General features: G+C 36.4%; 3 protein-coding genes across 7 annotated transcripts; 2 read left to right on the forward strand and 1 right to left on the reverse strand.

The window, feature by feature from the left end:
- Positions 1–12: 12 nt before the first annotated feature.
- tmbim1a (transmembrane BAX inhibitor motif containing 1a) lies at positions 13–8433 on the reverse strand. 3 transcript variants are annotated; one of them, XM_058778854.1, is made up of 13 exons: positions 8161–8433; positions 8030–8076; positions 4692–4921; positions 3372–3442; positions 3144–3208; positions 2961–3014; positions 2795–2845; positions 2525–2564; positions 2345–2382; positions 1329–1416; positions 1146–1241; positions 1013–1066; positions 13–884 (listed from the first exon to the last, which is right to left on the reverse strand). In XM_058778854.1, exons 3-13 carry the CDS (start codon positions 4906–4908, stop codon positions 735–737), a joined length of 924 nt encoding a protein of 307 aa, XP_058634837.1. In that variant the 5' UTR covers positions 4909–4921; positions 8030–8076; positions 8161–8433; the 3' UTR covers positions 13–734. The 3 variants fall into 3 exon arrangements, with proteins under 3 accessions (XP_058634837.1, XP_058634836.1, XP_058634838.1); XM_058778853.1 differs by having other exon boundaries at positions 8030–8433; XM_058778855.1 differs by lacking the exons at positions 8030–8076; positions 8161–8433 and adding an exon at positions 5028–5856.
- A 1267-nt stretch (positions 8434–9700) lies between these two features.
- On the forward strand, positions 9701–15836 carry pnkd (PNKD metallo-beta-lactamase domain containing). 2 transcript variants are annotated; one of them, XM_058778601.1, is made up of 9 exons: positions 9701–9837; positions 10792–10907; positions 10988–11100; positions 11538–11596; positions 12274–12366; positions 13827–13993; positions 14251–14337; positions 14986–15101; positions 15236–15836. In XM_058778601.1, exons 2-9 carry the CDS (start codon positions 10844–10846, stop codon positions 15407–15409), a joined length of 873 nt encoding a protein of 290 aa, XP_058634584.1. In that variant the 5' UTR covers positions 9701–9837; positions 10792–10843; the 3' UTR covers positions 15410–15836. The 2 variants fall into 2 exon arrangements, with proteins under 2 accessions (XP_058634584.1, XP_058634583.1); XM_058778600.1 differs by lacking the exon at positions 9701–9837 and adding an exon at positions 10066–10263.
- Positions 15837–15922: 86 nt separating this feature from the next.
- Positions 15923–20975, forward strand: catip (ciliogenesis associated TTC17 interacting protein). Of its 2 annotated transcripts, none has more exons than XM_058778602.1 (11): positions 15923–16015; positions 16100–16173; positions 16324–16409; positions 16806–16991; positions 17127–17182; positions 17355–17441; positions 17679–17846; positions 17984–18108; positions 18501–18577; positions 18681–18769; positions 20602–20975. In XM_058778602.1, the coding sequence occupies exons 3-11, from the start codon at positions 16328–16330 to the stop codon at positions 20797–20799; spliced, it is 1068 nt and encodes a 355-aa protein (XP_058634585.1). In that variant the 5' UTR covers positions 15923–16015; positions 16100–16173; positions 16324–16327; the 3' UTR covers positions 20800–20975. The 2 variants fall into 2 exon arrangements, with proteins under 2 accessions (XP_058634585.1, XP_058634586.1); XM_058778603.1 differs by having other exon boundaries at positions 15941–15976.
- The last annotated feature ends 163 nt before the right edge of the window (positions 20976–21138 follow it).

A 21138-nucleotide genomic window follows, 5' to 3' on the forward strand; every position in this document is an offset into this window, starting at 1 on the left:
AAATCAATTAAATAATACTCAAGTGTTCCTTTTATTATGATTATCCTCACAATAACAATGATTACATATCAAAATGTTGTTCAACATGTGGCATGAGAACATTGTAACAGAAAATACAGGTTTATTTTGTTTATACAATTCAAATATATAACAATCCATTTATATGTAGTTAACACTTTTTATGACTATTTATTCATGGCGTATCTTTGATGCTAAACAAAGGAAAGGCACCATTGTACATCACATAACATAACCTGTGATGTTTAGTTAAGTGTAGTATCAAATTCATTAAGTAAAGACATTTATTTTCCAAAATTAAAGCAAAAGATTTGATGTAGACTTTTATATGTTATATATAGATGTCCATAAACTAAAATACAGTTAGATTGTATGTACACAGCAGAAAAGCTATACCCTCGACCAAAATGTACCACATGCATGTAATATCTATAGCAAATCTAAGTCTGTACAGTAAAAATTTGCATAATCAGATCCACTTCTAACAGACAGCTTCCATTTCCATGATAAAGTAATGGCTATATAATATCAGTCATATTTTATCGGAACATATGCATATGGTTAGTAAATCATGGAAATGATATTCATCCCTTACCAGTTGTTTCATCAGTATAAAGCTAGATATCTGTATTATTTGAAAACATGTTAGCTAGGTCTGGATTGAGAAGACACATTAAAGACAAAACAGAAAAGGTCCATCGGCCAGCTTAAAGCTTCTATCTCTCAGCATATCCAATAATTTGCAGGAGGAAGATGAAGATCTGGACAATGTCAACATAAAGGGAGAGAGCTGCAAACACATACTCCTCTGGCCCGATGGACAGCTTCCTGTTCCCAATGAGCAGCTGGGTATGATAGGCCAGAAACTAATCGTTTAAAAACACACAAATGCAAAGAAGTGAATTTAGGATTGAACGAGTAAGCAATTTTCCCATGCAGAACTGAAGTATTCCAAGAAAAGGTGAATTGAATGTGATGCAGTGAATAGACATACCAGAGTGAATGCAATGGCCCCTATTGCTGCATAGAGCATGTGAAGCCATGGGATCTGAAACAAACAGTGAAGAAGTCAGGTAAATGATCAAATGACAATTTCTGTGCAAATACAAAATGCAAGTCATGCTTACGTATTTGAATGACAGCACGATAGCCGTGATGATGCCAGTCACAAACACTACGATTCCGAGGACACAGAAAAAACCTGAACATTTAGTGAAATCCACCTATAAAAGAACAGAAAAGCATGGTAACATACGTTGACACAATGATGTAAAGTCATGCTGATGGTGTACAAATTATGTGTAGCCCACCTTAGTCTGGAAGCAGAACACTGTCACCGCAACAGATACAAGAACAGTGATGGCAAGGGCCAGGAAAACTGCCTTAGTGCTGTAATAGCTACAAACAAAAAATTACATTGTAATATTCGTAATTCTGAATTATTATTAGCAAAATAAACTACCATTCAAAAATATGGGATCTAGAAGATTTTGTAATGTTTATGAAAGAGGTCTCTATGCTCACCAAGGTTGCATTTACTTGATACATACAGTGATAAATAAAGCTAACAAACAGCATTTATTTGGGGGGGGGGCTGAATTCTGAATGGTAATGTGTATGTATGCATGTATGTATTATAAGTGACCGTGGACCACAAAACCAGTCTTAAGTCGCTGGGGTATATTTGTAGCAATAGCAAAAAATACATCGTATTGGTCAAAATTATAGATTTTTCTTTTATGCCAATCATTAGGATATTAAGTAAAGATCATGTTCCATGAAGATATTTTGTAAATTTCCTACCGTAAATATATCAAAACTTCATTTTTGATTAGTTACATGCATTGCTAAGGACTTCATTTGGACAACTTTAAAGGTGATTTTCTCAGTATTTTGATTTCATAACAAACCATACACCAATGGAAAGCTTATTTATTCAGCTTTCAGGTGATGTATAAATCTCAATTTCGATAAATTGAAAGCTAAGACTGGTTTTGTGGTCCAGAGTCACATACGTACATATATATATATATATATATATACACATCTCATACATAAATACATACACGTTACCATTCAAAACTGAGGCCTTTAATTTTCTTTTCTTTCATGGCAGTTATTTCAAAACACATCAATACAAGGAAGACGTAAATGGGGTGGGAACAAAACCACTCTATCATTGCAAACTAAATGGACAAAGGAATTGTCAAAAGGTAAAGAGAGGATTTACAGGACATCCATTAAAACACTGCGTCAACAGTCCTGAGACTTTCCCCACCCACTGTATTTCACCACTGAGATGTACATGTAGTATGACATGTCCCACCTTGCTATATTTCCAGTCATGAACGATAAGGCCAGCGTCTAAAACATGAAAAGATAGCCAATGTTATTTAAAGACTTTAGCATCCTTGATACTTTGTCTGCAGCATTACATGTAAAAACAACATTGCCCATTACAGGTTTGGCCACATTCCCATTAATTCTTCAGAATCTTCCAACTCACAAAAATGGCCAACAGGATCAGGTTCCATGGGAAACGCCTCCTAAAATGTGTGACAAAGGACAGGGCTAAATTCATTGGTTCACATTACAACTTATGTTTACAGTGGCTCTTTTTATGAGGGCTTTTATTTTTAGATTAAATGATTTTTTGTTTATATTTTTGTGTCCTCATTCTTACTGTGTCACATTACTAAACTAAGAGCAGTACAAAATATCGCCATCTGTTCTGTTTATTATTAGGTTGATTCAGAAAATGGGGGAAACGTCTCACCTGGGTCCCTGACAGCAAACCAATACTAAGTGTGTGACAAAATAGACAGCACTGAAAAAAAATTATTTCAACAGTCATTAGCATTGTTCTACTTTACTACATTTGTATTTAATGTTGTAAATGTTTAGTATTCTGCATCACAAATGAATAAATGTCTTATTCTTACTATGAAACCCAGTAAATGGCTGGATTTTTCTTCACAAAAGCTCCAACAGGTTCCCTGTGAATAAAAACACAAATTAAAGTTTAATGACGAAGCCTACCTGAACAAGCAGAGATAACATTTATCCTTTATTTTGTGCGAACACAAAGCACAGAAAATAACCACACCCCCTCCTAACAGACTCACACAAATGTGAAAATAGCTACGATGGTAGCAGTGACCAGAAGCTGAGCAGCGAGGATCAGATAAACCTGCAAGACAGAAAGAACATTTTTCCAAACTCATCCATTCAGGACCATATTCATTAATCACACACAAAATCCATTAATCTGAAATAGCGACTGAGTAACATTACCATGAAACTCTTTTACTTTGAAGTAAGATTATGCAGAGTATAGAAGAATGGTTCCTTACTTTTCGTATAAAAGTGTGACGGACACTTATATCGTCGAATCCTCCTGTTGTGGTAAATCCTTCATTATCACCTGTAACAATCATATTTTCTGTGAAAATTGAATCTCCTGAAGTGCTATTTGCAGAACGCAGAGTATGAATGACCTCATTCACATCAGTCTGTGTAAATAAACCATCATTTAACTGAGAGATTCTTTAACGTTGAGCGCTTTGATGAACAAGAATCTTAAAATACATCATACAAATATGAGCATTACATGTTTAAACCATGCTAACCAAAACAAAGAGTCAAATAATCAATCTCTCTTGTGCGAGAATGATTTCTATCAGGGTTTTTTAAAATAACTGTCCCACAGTCATTTCCAGCACACCAAATCATTTTTACCCAATAAAGCTTTTTTATTAAACGTTAGTGTACTTGTTTACAGTGTCATTGAAGAGCATGCCTCAGATAAAATATGAGACGTGAATAAAATAGAGAAATCAAATATTACTTGTAAACCGAATATGCTTTAATTGTGCATCATTTCCAATTGCATCAAAGTATGGCAAAAGTGAAAATATTATTCAATGTGTCATTATCAAACACAAATGATTTGAGATATAGTGGGAATTTTTATGACTTTAAAAAAAAAAGGGGGAAAAAAGTTACAATTAAATAAGTGAAAGTTTGAAAGCCAACTTTCTAAAAGTACACAAAGCCTAAAGTGCTTGTAGTTGAAGAAATACCCAACTATGTAAGGGATAATGTACAATCCAAATAAACCCTGGTCTCACCCTGAAAGATTTTTGTGATAATGGCAGCTGGCTGTACATTATCCCGCTACTTAGCAAATAAATAAATAAATGGACATGTAAATGGTTTTATTACATTACAAGAAAGAGACCATGGAATGATATAAGATACATGAAACTACGATAGATATATCCGTAGGCAATCAGTTGCCAGGAACAACTGTAAATTATATAAGCGTCATTAGAATTAGAATGCCGCGACTAACCAATCAGAATCAAGTATTCCAGAGAGACATCTAATGAATCACTACATCACTGGCCTATCAACACTAATCAGGTTAGAGCTAGGCTATAGGGACTGCATTAAGAAAAATGCTGACTTCAGTTAAAATTCAATTCAGTGGCCTGCATACGATCTGCTAAAATTACATTTCCTGAACAATGGATTGTTTAAGCAATGAACCAGATCCTAAACCTAAAGCTGATCTAGAGGCCGTAAAATATTGTCCTCTAATGTTTGAGGACCATGAACACTGTGATAGCAAAAGTTAAAAGTTGAAGGTTTACTAGAAATAACAGTCTTACCTAAACCAGTAGGAATGACGGGGATGACAGGCATAGCTGGCGGGGGGTATCCCGCAGGCTGGCCTCGGTATGGATCATTGGGCTGTGGGTAAGGAGGCTGTTGCCCGTACGCGTTGAAGCCATATGGGGGGGCAGAAGCGGGGTAACCTCCTCCAGGCTGAGGGTTAGAGAGCAGCCGCGAATCATCATAACCCGGAGGGAAATCTGACCTTGACATGCTGCTTTAACGCCTGGTGGGTAGATGAGATACCATAATGACCATTTGTGCTACTAAAGTGCAGAAAATACCCAAGATAAAATCAGACTTGCTCCAAAACAAAAGAGAAATGTATTTACTTTTCTTTCTTTAGGAGCATGTCAACGGTCAAGTGCTACAGGCGATTACCAAGAAGATTTGTTTGGTTGATCTGCCTTTTTTAAATATTCTCCCATCCAGCCCTAAAATATATTCAAAAAACCCTACAATCCAAGAAGTGTTTGAAATGTAAAACACCTTCTTAAGCTAAACCATTGGACTTTTATACTTTGATCCATTCACCCCATGATCTATCAATTATTGAACACAACCTATAACTGAACTTAAGATGATCTTTCCCTTTAGTATTATAATTGTTTTTAAGCAGGAAAACATATTCATCATCCAACTCCAAAAACATTTCACAGGCAAGAATGAGCTTCCTGTTTCTGGGATACATGCATACTCTCTCAGCGCTTTTCAATACCAACAAAAGTAGTTCACTCTGTGGTCACTAATGGTTCATTCTAGCTTGCAGTGACTGATGTTGTCTCTCACTTTTAGATGAAATCACTGTAGAAATCCATTTATATTTTAAAACACTTTTAACTGTAACTTGAAATAGTAAGTAGGCTAATTATAAAATTAATATTTAAAATTATTTTAATTTTGAATGTCTTTTAGAGCATGAAATTATGCACGGGGAGAGGCATTTTACAGTTCAAAGGTTAAAAGGTTAGTTCATCCGAAAATGTTTCGAAGATGAACGAAGGTCTTACGGGTTTGGAACGACATGATGGTGAGTAATTAATGACAGAATTTTCATTTTTGGGTCAACTAACCCTTTAAAGATAAAGGTAGCAAAAATGATGATGAATCATTACTGATGATTTAAAAAATAATGAACATTTTAATTAATAATTAAAAAACATGAAACCTGAACAAGGTAAGAAGTTAAAAATAAGAAATATTTTAATAAGTATTATAATAACTTACAATTATTACTCATTAACTGTTTAACAATTGTTTGTAAATTTGTATAATACTATATACTGTAGTTATGTTATAAATGTCAGTGATGTTAAAGAAATATAAAAACACAAAACAAGTAGCCTAGGCTAGTTCTTATATACACAAAAGGCCATGTGTGATTATTCTTGTAATATTAAGTGATATTAAGATAAACAGTACCATTATTGTTTATTTTAATACCTTCGCTATCCTGAAACATCAACCTAATTAAATTTGTCAGTTATGTCACAGGTTCCAAATTGTTCTTAAAATACTGCTCTACAATTTAGTTAATAAAGTGGATCAAAAAGCAGATAACAACTAAAATAGCACAGCAAGTGTGAGAAGTTCAGCACTGACAAGTTTCATTTTTGAAAACAATTCAGACAGAAATGTACAATGATCTTAATAATAAGGGCAACATTTCTGCAAGAGCACTAAACTTAGAATATCCTTCCTGCCTCTTACCATCAAGATCTACGATGTGGCTAGGGCTTTGAGAGGTACATATGCAAACAACAGATAAGTGGACATAAATTCACTCTGTGACTGCACGTCTACACTTTTAAAGGTTTCTTTCCATTTTAATCTCTACAATGACGTTCATGAACTTACGATATTTTGGATCTGTGAGTACAATTTCTAAAAAACGCAAAAAAGCACTAACCACACTCTAAACAGTCTTCCTGGAAACAACCAACAAGGCACAGCCCATGAAAGGCCTTACAGAGAGTGGTGTGAATACACCTAGTTTTTCCTCAGCGACTACGTTTTCCTATGCTCAGTTTAGGGAGTGAGATCTTGAAATTTGAATGATCCTTTTTTTTTTGTGCATATGTTAAGACATTATTTGTGTTAAGACATTACTTTCTGTTCTCAAACAGGGGTAAAGCAGCTCACGCAGGACCACATAGTGAGGTCAACATGAACATGTGACTCACATCTGCCAAGGAAAATTTTATTCAACCCAATTCAAAGTGAATCGGCTTGTCATTTTATGAAAGTATCCTGAGAAAAGGCGTTTCTGCATTTCAAGTTCAGGAAGGAGTGACTGTCAAATGAACTTTAGAGAGCTACTAAACTGAGTCATAGGCTGTTACTAAATGAACCAACATTTACCAGGATATGTAACAGAACTCCATGAACAATATAAAACCAGGTTTAATGTCACTTTTTTTCTTCAAAACCAGGCACATGAAGTACTTTCTTGTGTATTTAGGCTGATTATAATGTTTACAAAAACATGGAGGGTGCTATGTTATTCAAGCCAGACTGGAAAAGAATGTCTCCTTTCTTGTATCGGTTCAACACTGCCAGCATGACTCAAGCAAGCCTGCCACACACTGTTACATCATTATGTTCTCTGCTAAGCAACCTATGATATTTAAAGTGGAAAATAAATGACACTTTCATTTCCTTACTGGCCCACCCTGATACTTGAGATTGGCCAAAATGTTATGTAATCGGCCATATTCGAATGACTGTTGTGCAGAGATAAAGTTATGTTTACTGTTGTTTTTTCTCCTGATCGGGTTGATCTGGAACAGTAAATGGGTTCTTAATATTATATATGTATTGAATAGAAAACATGGTTAATGCAATTGATCTGCAAAACAGGTTGGGTTTCAATATCTAGTAAGCTGCCTACTTCAACAGCTGTTTTGGGCATCGCACTTACATTCAATGTGTGTGATGGTGTTTAGTTAGGCAGCTCAGAGTATTTGAAACAAAGCCACAAACTGCTAGCTATTCCATCCCTAAGGTGTAGGAGGGCATTTTAGAAAAGTGTGATCTTACTCCCATATTTCTCCATTATAACTTCACCTTTAAATATTTAAGTTAAGTTATGTAGTTATAAATACAAGCTAAAAGTCACAACTGTGCTCTACAGCTATTGAACATGTTCACATATTTTGGGCTCACTCCCCCTAGCAAATATTTACCAATGTTACCATAGTTTCCGCCAAAATAAGAGGTACTAGTTATTTTACTGCTGTTAAAGCATAAATTAATCAATCGATGTAAAAAGCTGTCAAACAGTACCTTATGCATTACATGAGCACGTGATGGTAAAATAAAACAGTAATCTTACCACGCGCTGTCTGAAATCCAGAAAACTTAACACAATCGATGTAGAAGCTTAAAGAAAGAAATATCTGTCAATATAATCCTTCAAATTGAGCCTTTTTAAATAAAAACCCGTGAGCTGAGGCACTGATCCACCTTCTTCAGTGTCAGTTCAACTAGTGTACAGCCAACAGTCAGGCGATGACGCTCAGTGTAATAATGTGCTCGAGATTACAAACCAGCAGGTGGAGTCAGCCTGAAACTAAAACATAATTCTCACAACAAATAAGCTATTATACCAGTACAGTTATGCTTAGGCTCTGAGTAAAGTTAAAACGACATCTCTCTTTACGTAACGCACTAGCAAAAAACTCATATCTGCCGAGGTGTGGTGGTGAACTAGACACACCCAAGGCTGCATGTTTGTATTCTTAGAACAAGCTGGGATGTGCTCTGCTCGTTCGATCGCTTTTGTTTTCTTACACCAGGTGGTGCTAAGTTGCATTAAATATCAAAAGTGTATTTACTAAATGTGGCCTTCAGTATAGCATACTGCGGCAACTGCAACCAATGAAGTCTAGAGACAAATACAGCGAATAGAGTTAGGATTACATGCATAAACTAAGTGTTAAAAGCAGTAGTGGCTGGTGTAAAATTTCCTAGGTAGGGTGCCACGTCCAACAATTTTAGCATCCCAATATGATTTATCCCAGTAACAAAAGGGAAAATTTTAAGACTTAAAAAAATAGATAATTGTTTCACCAAGTTCAAGAGTTTGTGGATGATTCTCACAAAACTGTTTTCTGCAATCATTTTTCAGGATAAATTTAAAAAAAAATTCAAATGTTCATATTTCACAATTTATGTATACCTACAGTGCAACAGCAAAAACTGTGAGGAAAAAATAAATGTCACATTTGTTTAGTGCAGACTCAGCTGTCAAACTCAGTTCCTGGAGGGCCGGAGCCCTGCAGAATTTAGCTCCAACCCTAATTAAACACACCTGATCCAGCTAATCAAGTCCTTCAGGCTTATTTGAAAATTACATGGTTTGTGTGTTGGAGCAGGGTTGGAACAAAACTCTGCAGGGCTGCGGCCCAGGAACTGAGTTTGACATTTTGAGCATTTTCTATAACTACAAGTCAAGCTGCAATACCAAACAGGACCACTATACCAGTCTCTTTATACATATACGCATCCATTCAGAATGATTAAACAGAGCAAAACACAAATTAACAAAGCAAATAAAAACTTTCTGAAGTTATCGAATATGGTGATCTGAAGGCAGCTCAAAATGACCAGTGAACAGTTCCTCTGTCAGAGTGTTGATGCCCATATAAAAAACTCTTCTATAAAAACAAGCTTCTTCGGCGAGTGTCCATTATAAAACACTTGCCAAACATGCGACCATACTGAAATGTGCTCATGCAAAAAGCAATCAGAGAGCGCACATACAAGGTTTGTTTATTTGCACACTAATAAGAACAGACTCGCGCGTGTCTAAAATTGCATGACTCCTGTGTCACTGTAATCCAGTCTTTACTTCCATTACATTCGTCATCCATCAAAACTTTACAAGGGGTAAGATACTAGTTTGCTTTATTAAGGCCATACAAACTAGTCCTTGCTTCAGTTTAAAGATAATTATAAGAGGTACGTTTCCCACCAATCGCAGCACAATCAAGGTTATGAATGATGGCGAAAGCACGTTAGTGCTAGCCCTCCAGCAACAAGCCTAATGAGCCTAATGACAGCTAGTGTAAAACAAAATCCTCTCTTTTCACACTTTGCTGGTGCGTCGCTCCCTAATGAAGAAACAGCCCCTGGTTAAAGGTATTTATATTTATTAAAGTAAACAGATACTATAAAACATGCATGCAATGTGCAGTGCAATATGATAAATAAAAAAAAAGAGTCTATGAAAATGTTATCACCCAGTAATAGCTGATACAAACAATGCACCTGATAAATAATGCATGAACGATATAGAAAAAATAAAATAAAATAAAATACGAGTCTTTACGGTGATTGTTACTTCTGACCAATCGTAGGTCGTGGTTGTGCTGTTTAGTGCGTCATCGTCTGCACGCCCACTGTAATGGCGCTTCCGGAATGGACTGTGTATTTACTTTGTTTTGCTTTAGTATGTGGAGGGATTTACATCTGTCGTATTTTTAAATGCGCCACAATAAGTGCATGGAAAAGCAGCCCGATCGCTAAACTGATGGCTCGCACAGAGAAACCACTGTTTTGGATAGCGTGAGTGGCTTGTTTATCCTGATGCGGTCATTTTTTTTTTCTTCAATAGGCTAACGTTACTGTTTTTTATCCTCATCTAACGTTACCGTATATGATGTTTACATGAACCGTTTTGTACGTGTTATTGAAATATAAATGGTTTACCTGTGTAGACATAGCAAATGTTTACTTCAGAAAAGGCACTGATTTGTCATTTCATAACTGTGAATGATGTATGTCCCTAATGAAAATATACAGTTTAAATGTCATTTTCGGTTTTGGGGCTCGTCAACGCCATGGTTGGAGCAAGTTAGGTTTATCTAAACTAAACGTAATAGCCTAAACATTTAAAAACCATTAGTAGTTGTGGTAGAAAATTAAATAGATTTCTATACTCACCTAATTGATTATTTAGATTGAATCTACAACATGTCTACCCAAATATCATAGTTACAATAGTTATTATTGCAATGCCATGGGGGAACAATTTCATAGAGGAACATACACAATGGCATAAAACACTCAGGTGTCCTTTTAAAACACTTGCAGGTATTCTCTATATACACGGACCAAACTCGGGTACATATTTCATAAGAGGCAGATGAGGAAAGCTCGGGAGCGGTACCCTGCCGGCCACTCCAGAACTCAACCTACTATAATCAACGGTGAGCAGAAACACCTTTTCCATCATACACTCAACAGCTGATTATCAATACCTAAAGTCACACTCTATTACTTTCAACAGGCATCAAGATCATACCAGTGCCCATCTTATCAGACAATTACAGCTATGTGGTCATTGACACTGCATCAAATATGGCTGTTGTGGTTGATCCTGCTGACCCTCAGCCTGTTCAGGTTGGATTCAAAACAACTGTGCAGTGGTTTCAAAAATTTTTGCTGGATTATGTGTCTTAATGTAGTGAAATTGCCAAACCCATGTGGTTGTGGAAAGTGCTCGTTCTTCCTCTCTGGTTTACCAGAATTGTGTAAGATGAAATAATAATCAGTTATTTTTATTGGAAATCTGTCATTGCAGTGGAAAGATTCCAGTTTTTCATTCTTGTAAGCGCAAAAGTAGAGATTATCTGTTTTTTATGAATGGCTATGATCTGAGTAATATTATAATCAGTTAGGGAAGTCATTTTTAAAATATCTAGGATCCTTCATATACATGAAGAGATGCTTTACTGGGCATGTGTGATGTATAGTCATGTCTTATCTTACGTATGACATTACCCAGAGCCCCGGTTTTGTTTCATCTCATTTCATGGTCTGTCTTTACACCCACACAGGCATGCCTAGAGGAAGAGGGGGTGGCATTACAAGCTGTTCTCTGTACACACAAGCACTGGTAAGACCAAATTTGAAAGTGCCAAATCTCTACAACTTGAAAGTTTCAAAATGAATGTATTAGCGGCAGCTAAGACAAACTTTTAGTTTAATCAGTAACTAGATATGTTACATACAGATGGTTAAGACTGATTTGTTTGCTTGAGAATTCTTAGACTGATGAGTTATATTTAGTATGAAGGCCCTTTTAGCTTTGTAAGATCACATTGAACCAGTTCTACGAAATATGAGGCATTTAACTACCTTTAAAGTGTTAGTTCACCCAAAAATGAAAATTCTGTCAGAATTTTTGCCCATCTGTTGAAAGTCAACACAACCAAAATTTGCAGACTTTAAAAAGTACAAAATTACATTTTAAAATCCATATTAATGAGACATGATGGAGGAAGATGTAATTTAGATGTTTATTTTGTTAAGGATTACTTTAAATATGTGTTGATGCACTTTTTAAAGCTTGAAAATGTTGGTTGCATTGACTTTCAATGGGTGAACAAAAATTATGAAAGAATATTAAAATATATCTTGATGAACGAAGTCTTGTAGGCTTGGAGCAACATGAGAATGAGTAAGTAATGATAGAATTTTCATTTTTGGGTGAATTGAACAGAATCAAGATTAAATATCTAAACATCAAAATGAAATCAAACTATACTTTATATATACACTTTTCCCAACCAGGGACCACAGTGGAGGGAACAGGGCTCTAAAGAGACGCTACAGGTCCTGTCGAGTGTATGGGAACGCTATGGACAACATTCCAGGCCTTACACAGTCAGTAAATATTTTTAAATATTTATCTTTAAATATCTTCTGCTGTTTCATCATGTATCAGTTTAACTGTTAAATGGATGGTTCTAAAAATAAATATTCTGTCATTATTTACCCACCCGCATGTCGTTTCAAACCTATATGACTTTATTTATTTTGGGGTCACAAAAGAATATATTTTGAAGAATGTTTCCACTTTTTTGTCCATACAGTCAAAGTCAGTGTAGTATAATACAACCATTGGAAAAATTTTCAAAATATCATCTTTTGTGTTCCAGAGAATAATGAAATGCATAAAGGTTCGGAACGACATAAGGATGAGTAAATGATGACTGAATTTTCCTTTTAGGCTGAACTATTCCTTTAAATGTATCCAAAATGTGTTAGAATATAAAAACATTTGAACATCTAAAAATACAGAAGTGTTTGTTTGAAAGATTATGTCGGATGTTTTCTAACTCAACTAAACTAAACTTATTCTTACCGTATGTGATATAACAAATGACCTATCGGTAAGCCCCTCCCCTCGAACGCAGATGAGCCAATGGCAGTCGAGTATCAGTTGCACGAGGAGCGGGAACGCGGACATCTTTAGGCTTCAGCGCCATAGAGAAACATTGGAACATCCGATGCTCGCATCGGTTTGATGGTGTTTATGCTACAAAAAATGTAAAAACTATGTGCCTGTGGTACTTGTAACACTGATTCCAGGTATCCTGAGAGGATGGGTAATATAAATAATTTTATTACATTTCCTGAATCCAAACAAAATGCCCCTATCATTCTACCCCAATCCAAATAAAGACAAAAATTTTCATTTTCTGGTTGACATACACTCATTAAGTAACAATTTTCAGCTGCTCAAGCAGAACGTTAATGTTATCTTGTGCTTTATCAAGGTATCTCTGGCTAAAACTAGCTAACGTTAAAGTTAGTGAGTCCATGCTAATGTACAAACCTAAATAGCGGACTGTTCTCGCGTCTTGTACAGTGTAGGTCAAAAACACATAAACGAAGGTCTACATTTCGCTGTCTCTTCATATTAAACTAGTTAAATGTACATGAATTTAACTGTACTCTGCGGTACACGAACAGCGCTGATCCTGCATGTTGTCATCTGCGATCATGATGACCGTAATATGAGACTTCTCCCGCTTGCATTGTGATCTGTAAACCCTCGCTTTGAGTTACCCACTGTATTTATTTTTAAATATTTTATAAATCCCTCCATGGAATATTTAATTCCCATTTGGTGGCCTTCTGTGTCCAAAATTGTGCAAAAACATCGTGGGACAAGGTTTTCACACTGCATGTGTCATTGTAAGACAGTGAGTAACTCCGTTTGTTTGTCCGAGGGAGCAACAGTAACTAAGGGGGGCGGGGCTTACCGATTGGTCAATTGGGCATTACTTAAGAGCATGAAACAGACCACTTAATTTAATTTGATTTTCTTTATTGTTTAGCCCACTTTCAGACAAAGACACAATAGATTTTGGAACTCGGCTGCACTTCAGGGCCTTCTATACCCCTGGCCACACAGTGGGTCACATAATCTACCTGCTTGATGGCCGAGCGATAGGTGGCTCCAGCAGCTTGTTTTCAGGGGACCTGGTATTCCTCTCTGGATGTGGTGAGTACGGCATTAATCATTGTGTTATCTCAGTGTGCACTTAAAAAGTCATTATATAATTTTGTTGAAAATATTTGTAGTGTTATTGTTACCTGCCTGCAGTGTTTGACATTGTGTGTATGCATTACAATTATTTAAATGACTGTTTATCCAGTATCAATGCCCAGAAAGGCATACCAAAACTGCAAACAAGAATTCAGCATTCTTAAATCCAGATTACTCTATTTATAGCTCTGACTCATTTCCATCCCTTGTAGGGAGAATGTTTGAGGGTAATGCCTCAACTATGCTGTCATCTCTGGATACAGTGGGATCGCTGAACGATGAAACTCTGCTTTGGCCTGGTAAGGAAACACCGTTTTTTTGAATGGGCCTTTGACACTTTTAGTTGTAACCAGAGTTTTTTCCAGTTACCGTGTTTTTTTTTTCACACTGTTTATGCTTTACTCTGGAATAGTAATAAATCCTAGATAGTCAAGTAGTGACATTTTTCAGCTAGTACAGAACACCACAGGATTGTATTTGTCTCTTCATGACTTCAGTTGAAACTTTTGATAGCAATTTTGAAACCGTTTCCCTCAGGCACTGAAACTAACATGATGCATGATAGATTCTGCAACTATACAAAATGCATTAATTAATTATTAATGTATTTATGATTGGTTCCCAAAATCTCACTTTCATGGCATTGTGAAATGTAGAGGTAAATGTCCTGTCATCATATGACTTTCTTTCTTCTGATTAACACTAAAGAAGATCTTTTGAATAATATTGATAAAAAATCGTACATGAGTGTGAGTAAATGATGACAGAATTTTCGTTTTTGGGTGGACTATTCCTTTAAGCTTGTTAAAAGTGGCTTTAACACAGAGTTAATGGCAAGGGTTACTTGCAATGTGGCAAGTCAAGCATGTTTTTTCAAACTGATATTTGGGTGTGTTTCTAAGGAAAAGCTTCATGGTTATGTTAATAAAGTAGGTCTATCTTTTCAGGACATGAGTATGCTGAGGATAACCTGCTGTTTGCTGCTGAAGTGGAGCCTTGCAATGTTGTACGGGACCAGAAGTTGCAGTGGGTGCTGCAACAGAGGGGTCAGAGACTTTGCACAGTAAGGAAGACAAGAATTCTATGGACTAAAGTCCTAATATAAAAAAATCCAAAATAATATTATTCTAAATCTTCTAAACAATATTCCTACCAGCCAAGCTTGATTTAAAGTAATTCTCTCTCCTCTTCATACAGTGTCCATCCACCCTAGCGGAGGAGAAGCAATACAATCCCTTCCTGCGGAGCCACTCCCAGGATCTCCACCGGGCTCTGGGTCTGCAGCAGAATCAGGACGAGGACTGGACGTCATATCGCGCCCGTGTTTTAGAGGAACTGCGTAGACGGAAGGACATTTATAAGGACCGATAAGGCTTTCATCCACTGACGTTTGAAAGAAGCAACCACTGAAACCATTCCAAGCTAAACATGTACTGCTCCCTATGTATTATTACTGTGCTGGATTAAAAAAAAAAACTATTGTGAATTTGAACAGTGACCTGAAAGAAAAAAGTGAAGTAGACCTGGGCATTACTTAGTATGCAAAAATAGATTTATTTGAACTTTAAGAATGTGGTAGACTTTGAAAGGCATTGTCTGAACTTTTCCATTATTATTTTATTTTGTTTTAAACAAGCTTTCCTGTCATGCTAAAAAGCAGGTGTTTTTCCTTACCTTTGACCCTTGATCTGCAGTGAATCCCATTTACAATGACGTTTAATCCGTTTTGAATACTTAGGGTACAATAAGCACTGATATTTATGAACGGTTTGTCATAATAAACCTATGAATTAACAAATATGTGTCTGTCTGCATTGAATGCCTGTGAAAAATTGGCGCGACTACAAAAAGGTTTACGGTAGATGTTGACAACAACGTTACTAAGGAAACCAGAGATGCTAATAAGTTTGAGACAAACGAAAAACACATCTACACCGTGTAAAAAAAAAAACGAGTTAAAAGCTTAATGTAGACGCTGTTAGTAGTTTGTACTATTTCCTGAAATATTTAAGTAATTTTAAAGTAGGTTTGTTGATTTTTTTATTCTGATATTTTTAATAGCATTAGCAAAGTAGCTCCTGCTTGTTTGACATCTGCTGAAGGACTGAACAGTTGAAACTCAATATACAATCCAGGTAATTTAAAAAAAAAAAAAAAAAAAGACGCGCATAGTTTAAATAAATCTTCAACTGCTACGATCTCAAAGATCCATGTTATATATATATATATATATGCAATGTTTTGAACTATTGTAATTGTCTCTTGTTTTATCTGGACTTTCTAAGACACATGGAGGAGAGTGAATCAACACCGAATGAAACAGAAGAGCTGAAAGCTTCGGTTAATGCAGTGGAGTTTATTTACAGCATTAGTAAGTCATTAAACGATTATGATTTAGTAAGTGAAGTCACTTCTAAAGTTTGCCTGTCAAAGATGCTATTTTAGGGTCAGGGACCATCTGTTAATGGCATCCACGGTGTAAACTGTAATTCCCCTCACGTTCATGAAGTTGCATTGTACTGTTATTTTGTTTCTATTTAATATGTAATTTGAACAGCTCATTTTCCACCACAACTTAATTGTGATAAAGCATGATGCACTGACAACTACATAAATGTGCCTTTACATTAAATGTACTGAATGTTTATTCAGAAGCCCTTTCATATCCTTATAACAGTAATCACTGAAAATGAATCTTCAGTCAAGACTAACAGTATATGATACCAATTGACTTTGACCTGCAAGACTGTTCTGCTGTCATTTGCAGCACCGAAGGATCTGGACCAGTGTTTGTTCGCAGATTCACTTGTGACTGTGTCAGATTCGGGCCGGGAGCTGGGAGACTTCACTGTGAGTGTCACCAAGGCAAGCTACAATGATGAGCTATGTTATCTGCTCCATGCCAACAGTCATGGAACGATTGATGACATTCCTTGTGGTACATCCATTATAGGTCAGCTTACATTATATAATGACTATTTCCTTCTCTTTATAATTTGTTCGTTAGAAAACAAATGACATCTGTGTCATCTCAGTCATTTCTTAAAGAATGTTAAACCCTGTATTTGTTCCTTTGTGTTTTTACCAGCTTACATATCGATAAATCTTGAGATACTGGAAGAGAATCATCATGAATATGTAAAGGTATCTTTTTTTATTGACATAAAGCAAAGTTTGTGAAAAGCATAGGGTAGGTTCCCTTTATATCAATGCTTGTTAAGCAACAGATTTTGTTTAATACTATAGAAATAATTAATGTCATAATTAAAATTGCAATGTATAGCCACCCAAATCTGCGGTGTTGTGAATATTCCAGTTAGAAAAGCAGACTGTGGACAGGAAAGTACATATTGTTAAACAGGATGATCAGCTAGTGGTAAACCGAATCATCTCAGAGAAAGAGGTAAGTGTTGTGCTGCACAACATATGTTGAATACATTTATTTCCATTTGTGCCAAAAAAAATCATGAAATGCACATTAATGCATACATTAGTGTCTGACCACGTATTCCAAATGAACTGAAATTCAGGTGATTAATTATTAATAAAATAAAATAAAATACATAATAATTCATTATTATTGAACACTTTACTGACAGTTTGTGTCAATAATAAGAAAGTCTCATCTTTCATTCCTTAGGGAGTGAAGACACAAACCCACACATTTCCACTGAGCTCTCTAAAGGGTTTTGTGTCTGAAGCATCCAACTTAATGATCCTGCGTATACTGGCCCGGCAGAAGACTGTTCCAGAAAACATGACATTCCTGTCATTTGATGCAGATACTGTGCTTTCTAAGTCAGTTTATGTAAGTGCAGAGGGATAATTGCTTATATTTCAGCCTTTGGATGTTATTTAGAAATTGCTGTGAACAGTAGATGTATGATAGTAGATGATGTGCTTTTTATTATTCTTTCATGTGACTGATGCACTTGTTTGCTTTAGAGAGCACTTGGGTGCAAGAAGCAGATGATTGGGGAAGAGTTAGTTGATATCTTTGGGATTGAAAGGACTGTCTCTCCTGCAAAGGACTCCTCAGGAACTTGGCATTGCTATTTCTTGCCAGATGGGTAGAATACTCTCTTCATTTTTTTTTCTAGAAGGCAAAACTTATCTGTTTCTCATAACAGTGTGTCTACACCGGAAGCGAGTGGCATCACGGAAGCGACAAATCTCAGACAGTAAAATAATGATTCATTATTTTCATGACATAGTGACACAAAGGTCAAATGTTTTACAATGTTCTAGCTGTTGCAACGCAAGTGACAACAGTCACGTCTGGTGTAGACACTGTAAATATGGATGGTAGATTGATTAACGTCTTTCAAACATATATGCCATATATTGTATATATATAAAAAAAATGTTTTATCATTGCTTTATAACAAACACCTATATGAAAAAAATGTATGTATATTCAGAGTTTTGAACATTAAATTTTCCTAAAATATTTTACACTTAGGCATCTAGCAAGCAGAGTGCAGTTGGGCTCACCTGCAATTATGAAGCTCCTGCATTTGCCTTTCTTGCTTGATGGAGGTTTGAAGACTTTATCACTTTGCAGTCTGCTCCTTTGTGACCAGAATTAATCTTTACAGTCAAAAATAAAGTAAAAGTAAAATGTTTTTGCTTTTAATTTCAGTGGAGAAAGACCAGATTCCTGTGTTTGAGAAGAAGCCACTCATTTGGGAGGAAGACATGGCACTTTACTCAAAGTTTCTTGACAGAAAGGTGTCTGTTACTTTTAATGAGCTTTTAATTGATGTTATATATTGCTCAAGGATATTGGAATATATACAGTGAGGAAAATAAGTATTTGAACACCCTGCTATTTTGCAAGTTCTCCCACTTAGAAATCATGGAGGGGTCTGAAATTGTCATCGTAGGTGCATGTCCACTGTGAGAGACATAATCTAAAAAAAAAATCCAGAAATAACAATGTATGATTTTTTAACTATTTATTTGTATGATACAGCTGCAAATAAGTATTTGAACACCTGAGAAAATCAATGTTAATATTTGGTACAGTAGCCTTTGTTTGCAATTACAGAGGTCAAACGTTTCCTGTAGTTTTTCACCAGGTTTGCACACACTGCAGGAGGGATTTTGGCCCACCTCCACACAGATCTTCTCTAGATCAGTCAGGTTTCTGGCCTGTCGCTGAGAAACACGGAGTTTGAGCTCCTCCAAAGATTCTCTATTGGGTTTAGGTCTGAGACTGGCTAGGCCACGCCAGAACCTTGATATGCTTCTTACAGAGCCACTCCTTGGTTATCCTGGCTGTGTGCTTCGGGTCATGTTGGAAGACCCAGCCTCGACCCATCTTCAATGCTCTAACTGAGGGAAGGAGGTTGTTCCCCAAAATCTCGCAATACATAGCCCCCGGTCATCCTCTCCTTAATACAGTGCAGTCGCCCTGTCCCATGTGCAGAAAAACACCCCAAAGCATGATGCTACCACCCCATGCTTCACAGTAGGGATGGTGTTCTTGGGATGGTACTCATCATTCTTCTTCCTCCAAACACGTTTAGTGGAATTATGACCAAAAGTTCTATTTTGGTCTCATCTGACCACATGACTTTCTCCCATGACTCCTCTGGATCATCCAAATGGTCATTGGCAAACTTAAGTCGGGCCTGGACATGTGCTGGTTTAAGCAGGGGAACCTTCCGTGCCATGCATGATTTCAAACCATGACGCCTTAGTGTATTACCAACAGTAACCTTGGAAACGGTGGTCCCAGCTTTTTCAGGTCATTGACCAGCTCCTCCTGTAGTTCTGGGCTGATTTCTCACCTTTCTTAGGATCATTGAGACCCCACGAGGTGAGATCTTGCATGGAGCCCCAGTCCGAGGGAGATTGACAGTCATGTTTAGCTTCTTCCATTTTCTAATGATTGCTCCAACAGTGGACCTTTTTCACCAAGCTGCTTGGCAATTTCCCGTAGCCCTTTCCAGCCTTGTGGAGGTGTACAATTTTGTCTCTAGTGTCTTTGGACAGCTCTTTGGTCTTGGCCATGTTAGTAGTTGGATTCTTACTGATTGTATGGGGTGGACAGGTGTCTTTATGCAGCTAACGACCTCAAACAGGTGCATCTAATTTAGGATAATAAATGGAGTGGAGGTGGACATTTTAAAGGCAGACTAACAGGTCTTTGAGGGTCAGAATTCTAGCTGATAGACAGGTGTTCAAATACTTATTTGCAGCTGTATCATACAAATAAATAGTTAAAAATCATACATTGTGATTTCTGGATTTTTTTTTTAGATTATGTCTCTCACAGTGGACATGCACCTACGATGACAATTTCAGACCCCTCCATGATTTCTAAGTGGGAGAACTTGCAAAATAGCAGGGTGTTCAAATACTTATTTTCCTCACTGTATATATATATATATATAGTCCATGCAGCCCATGGTGAAACTCTGAGACTCAACATCTAATTTCTACCTTTAAATACATTTCTTTAGAATTTTTATGAATTTCAAACAAAGAACCACATAGGATAAATGTCTCGACAAATAAGCAAATTTGTGACTCATTTCCACTTGTTCATGACACAGGAGGAACTCAAAGCAGACTACTCCTCCTACGTAAGACAACACCCTGAGCTAAAGGCTTTATTGGCAGACTTCCTGCAGTTCCTGCTGTTGAGGAAACCTCAAGATGTCTTCTCCTTTGCTCGTGACTTCTTTGCTCTTGCATCTCAAAGTCCTCCAGGAAAGTCCTGTAAAGACTCACAAAACTTTCCACAAGAATAACAAACACTAACCAAGTGTCTGATGTGAAATTGAAAATAAAAGTACTCTTCTAATAGTGCCTTGGTATAATGACGTTATGCTCTGTTTTCGTATGTACTGTAAGAGTATTTGGTTCGTCTGGATGACAAGCTGTTTATTTGAGAGACAGTAAAACATTCTAGTGTGTCAAAATAACTATTAGAGCCTTGACTTTTTATATAACTTTTTATTTAAATTATATTTCAGAAAATGTTTTTTAAAAATCTGAAGCACTACTCATAACGATACATATACAATATAGCCTACTTACGTTTTCTTAAAGCCAAATTGTGTTTCTTCACAATAACAATATAACTAGAG

The sequence above is a fragment of the Onychostoma macrolepis genome, chromosome 06 (genome assembly GCF_012432095.1).
Source record: "Onychostoma macrolepis isolate SWU-2019 chromosome 06, ASM1243209v1, whole genome shotgun sequence".
Classification (NCBI taxonomy): Eukaryota; Metazoa; Chordata; class Actinopteri; order Cypriniformes; family Cyprinidae; genus Onychostoma; species Onychostoma macrolepis.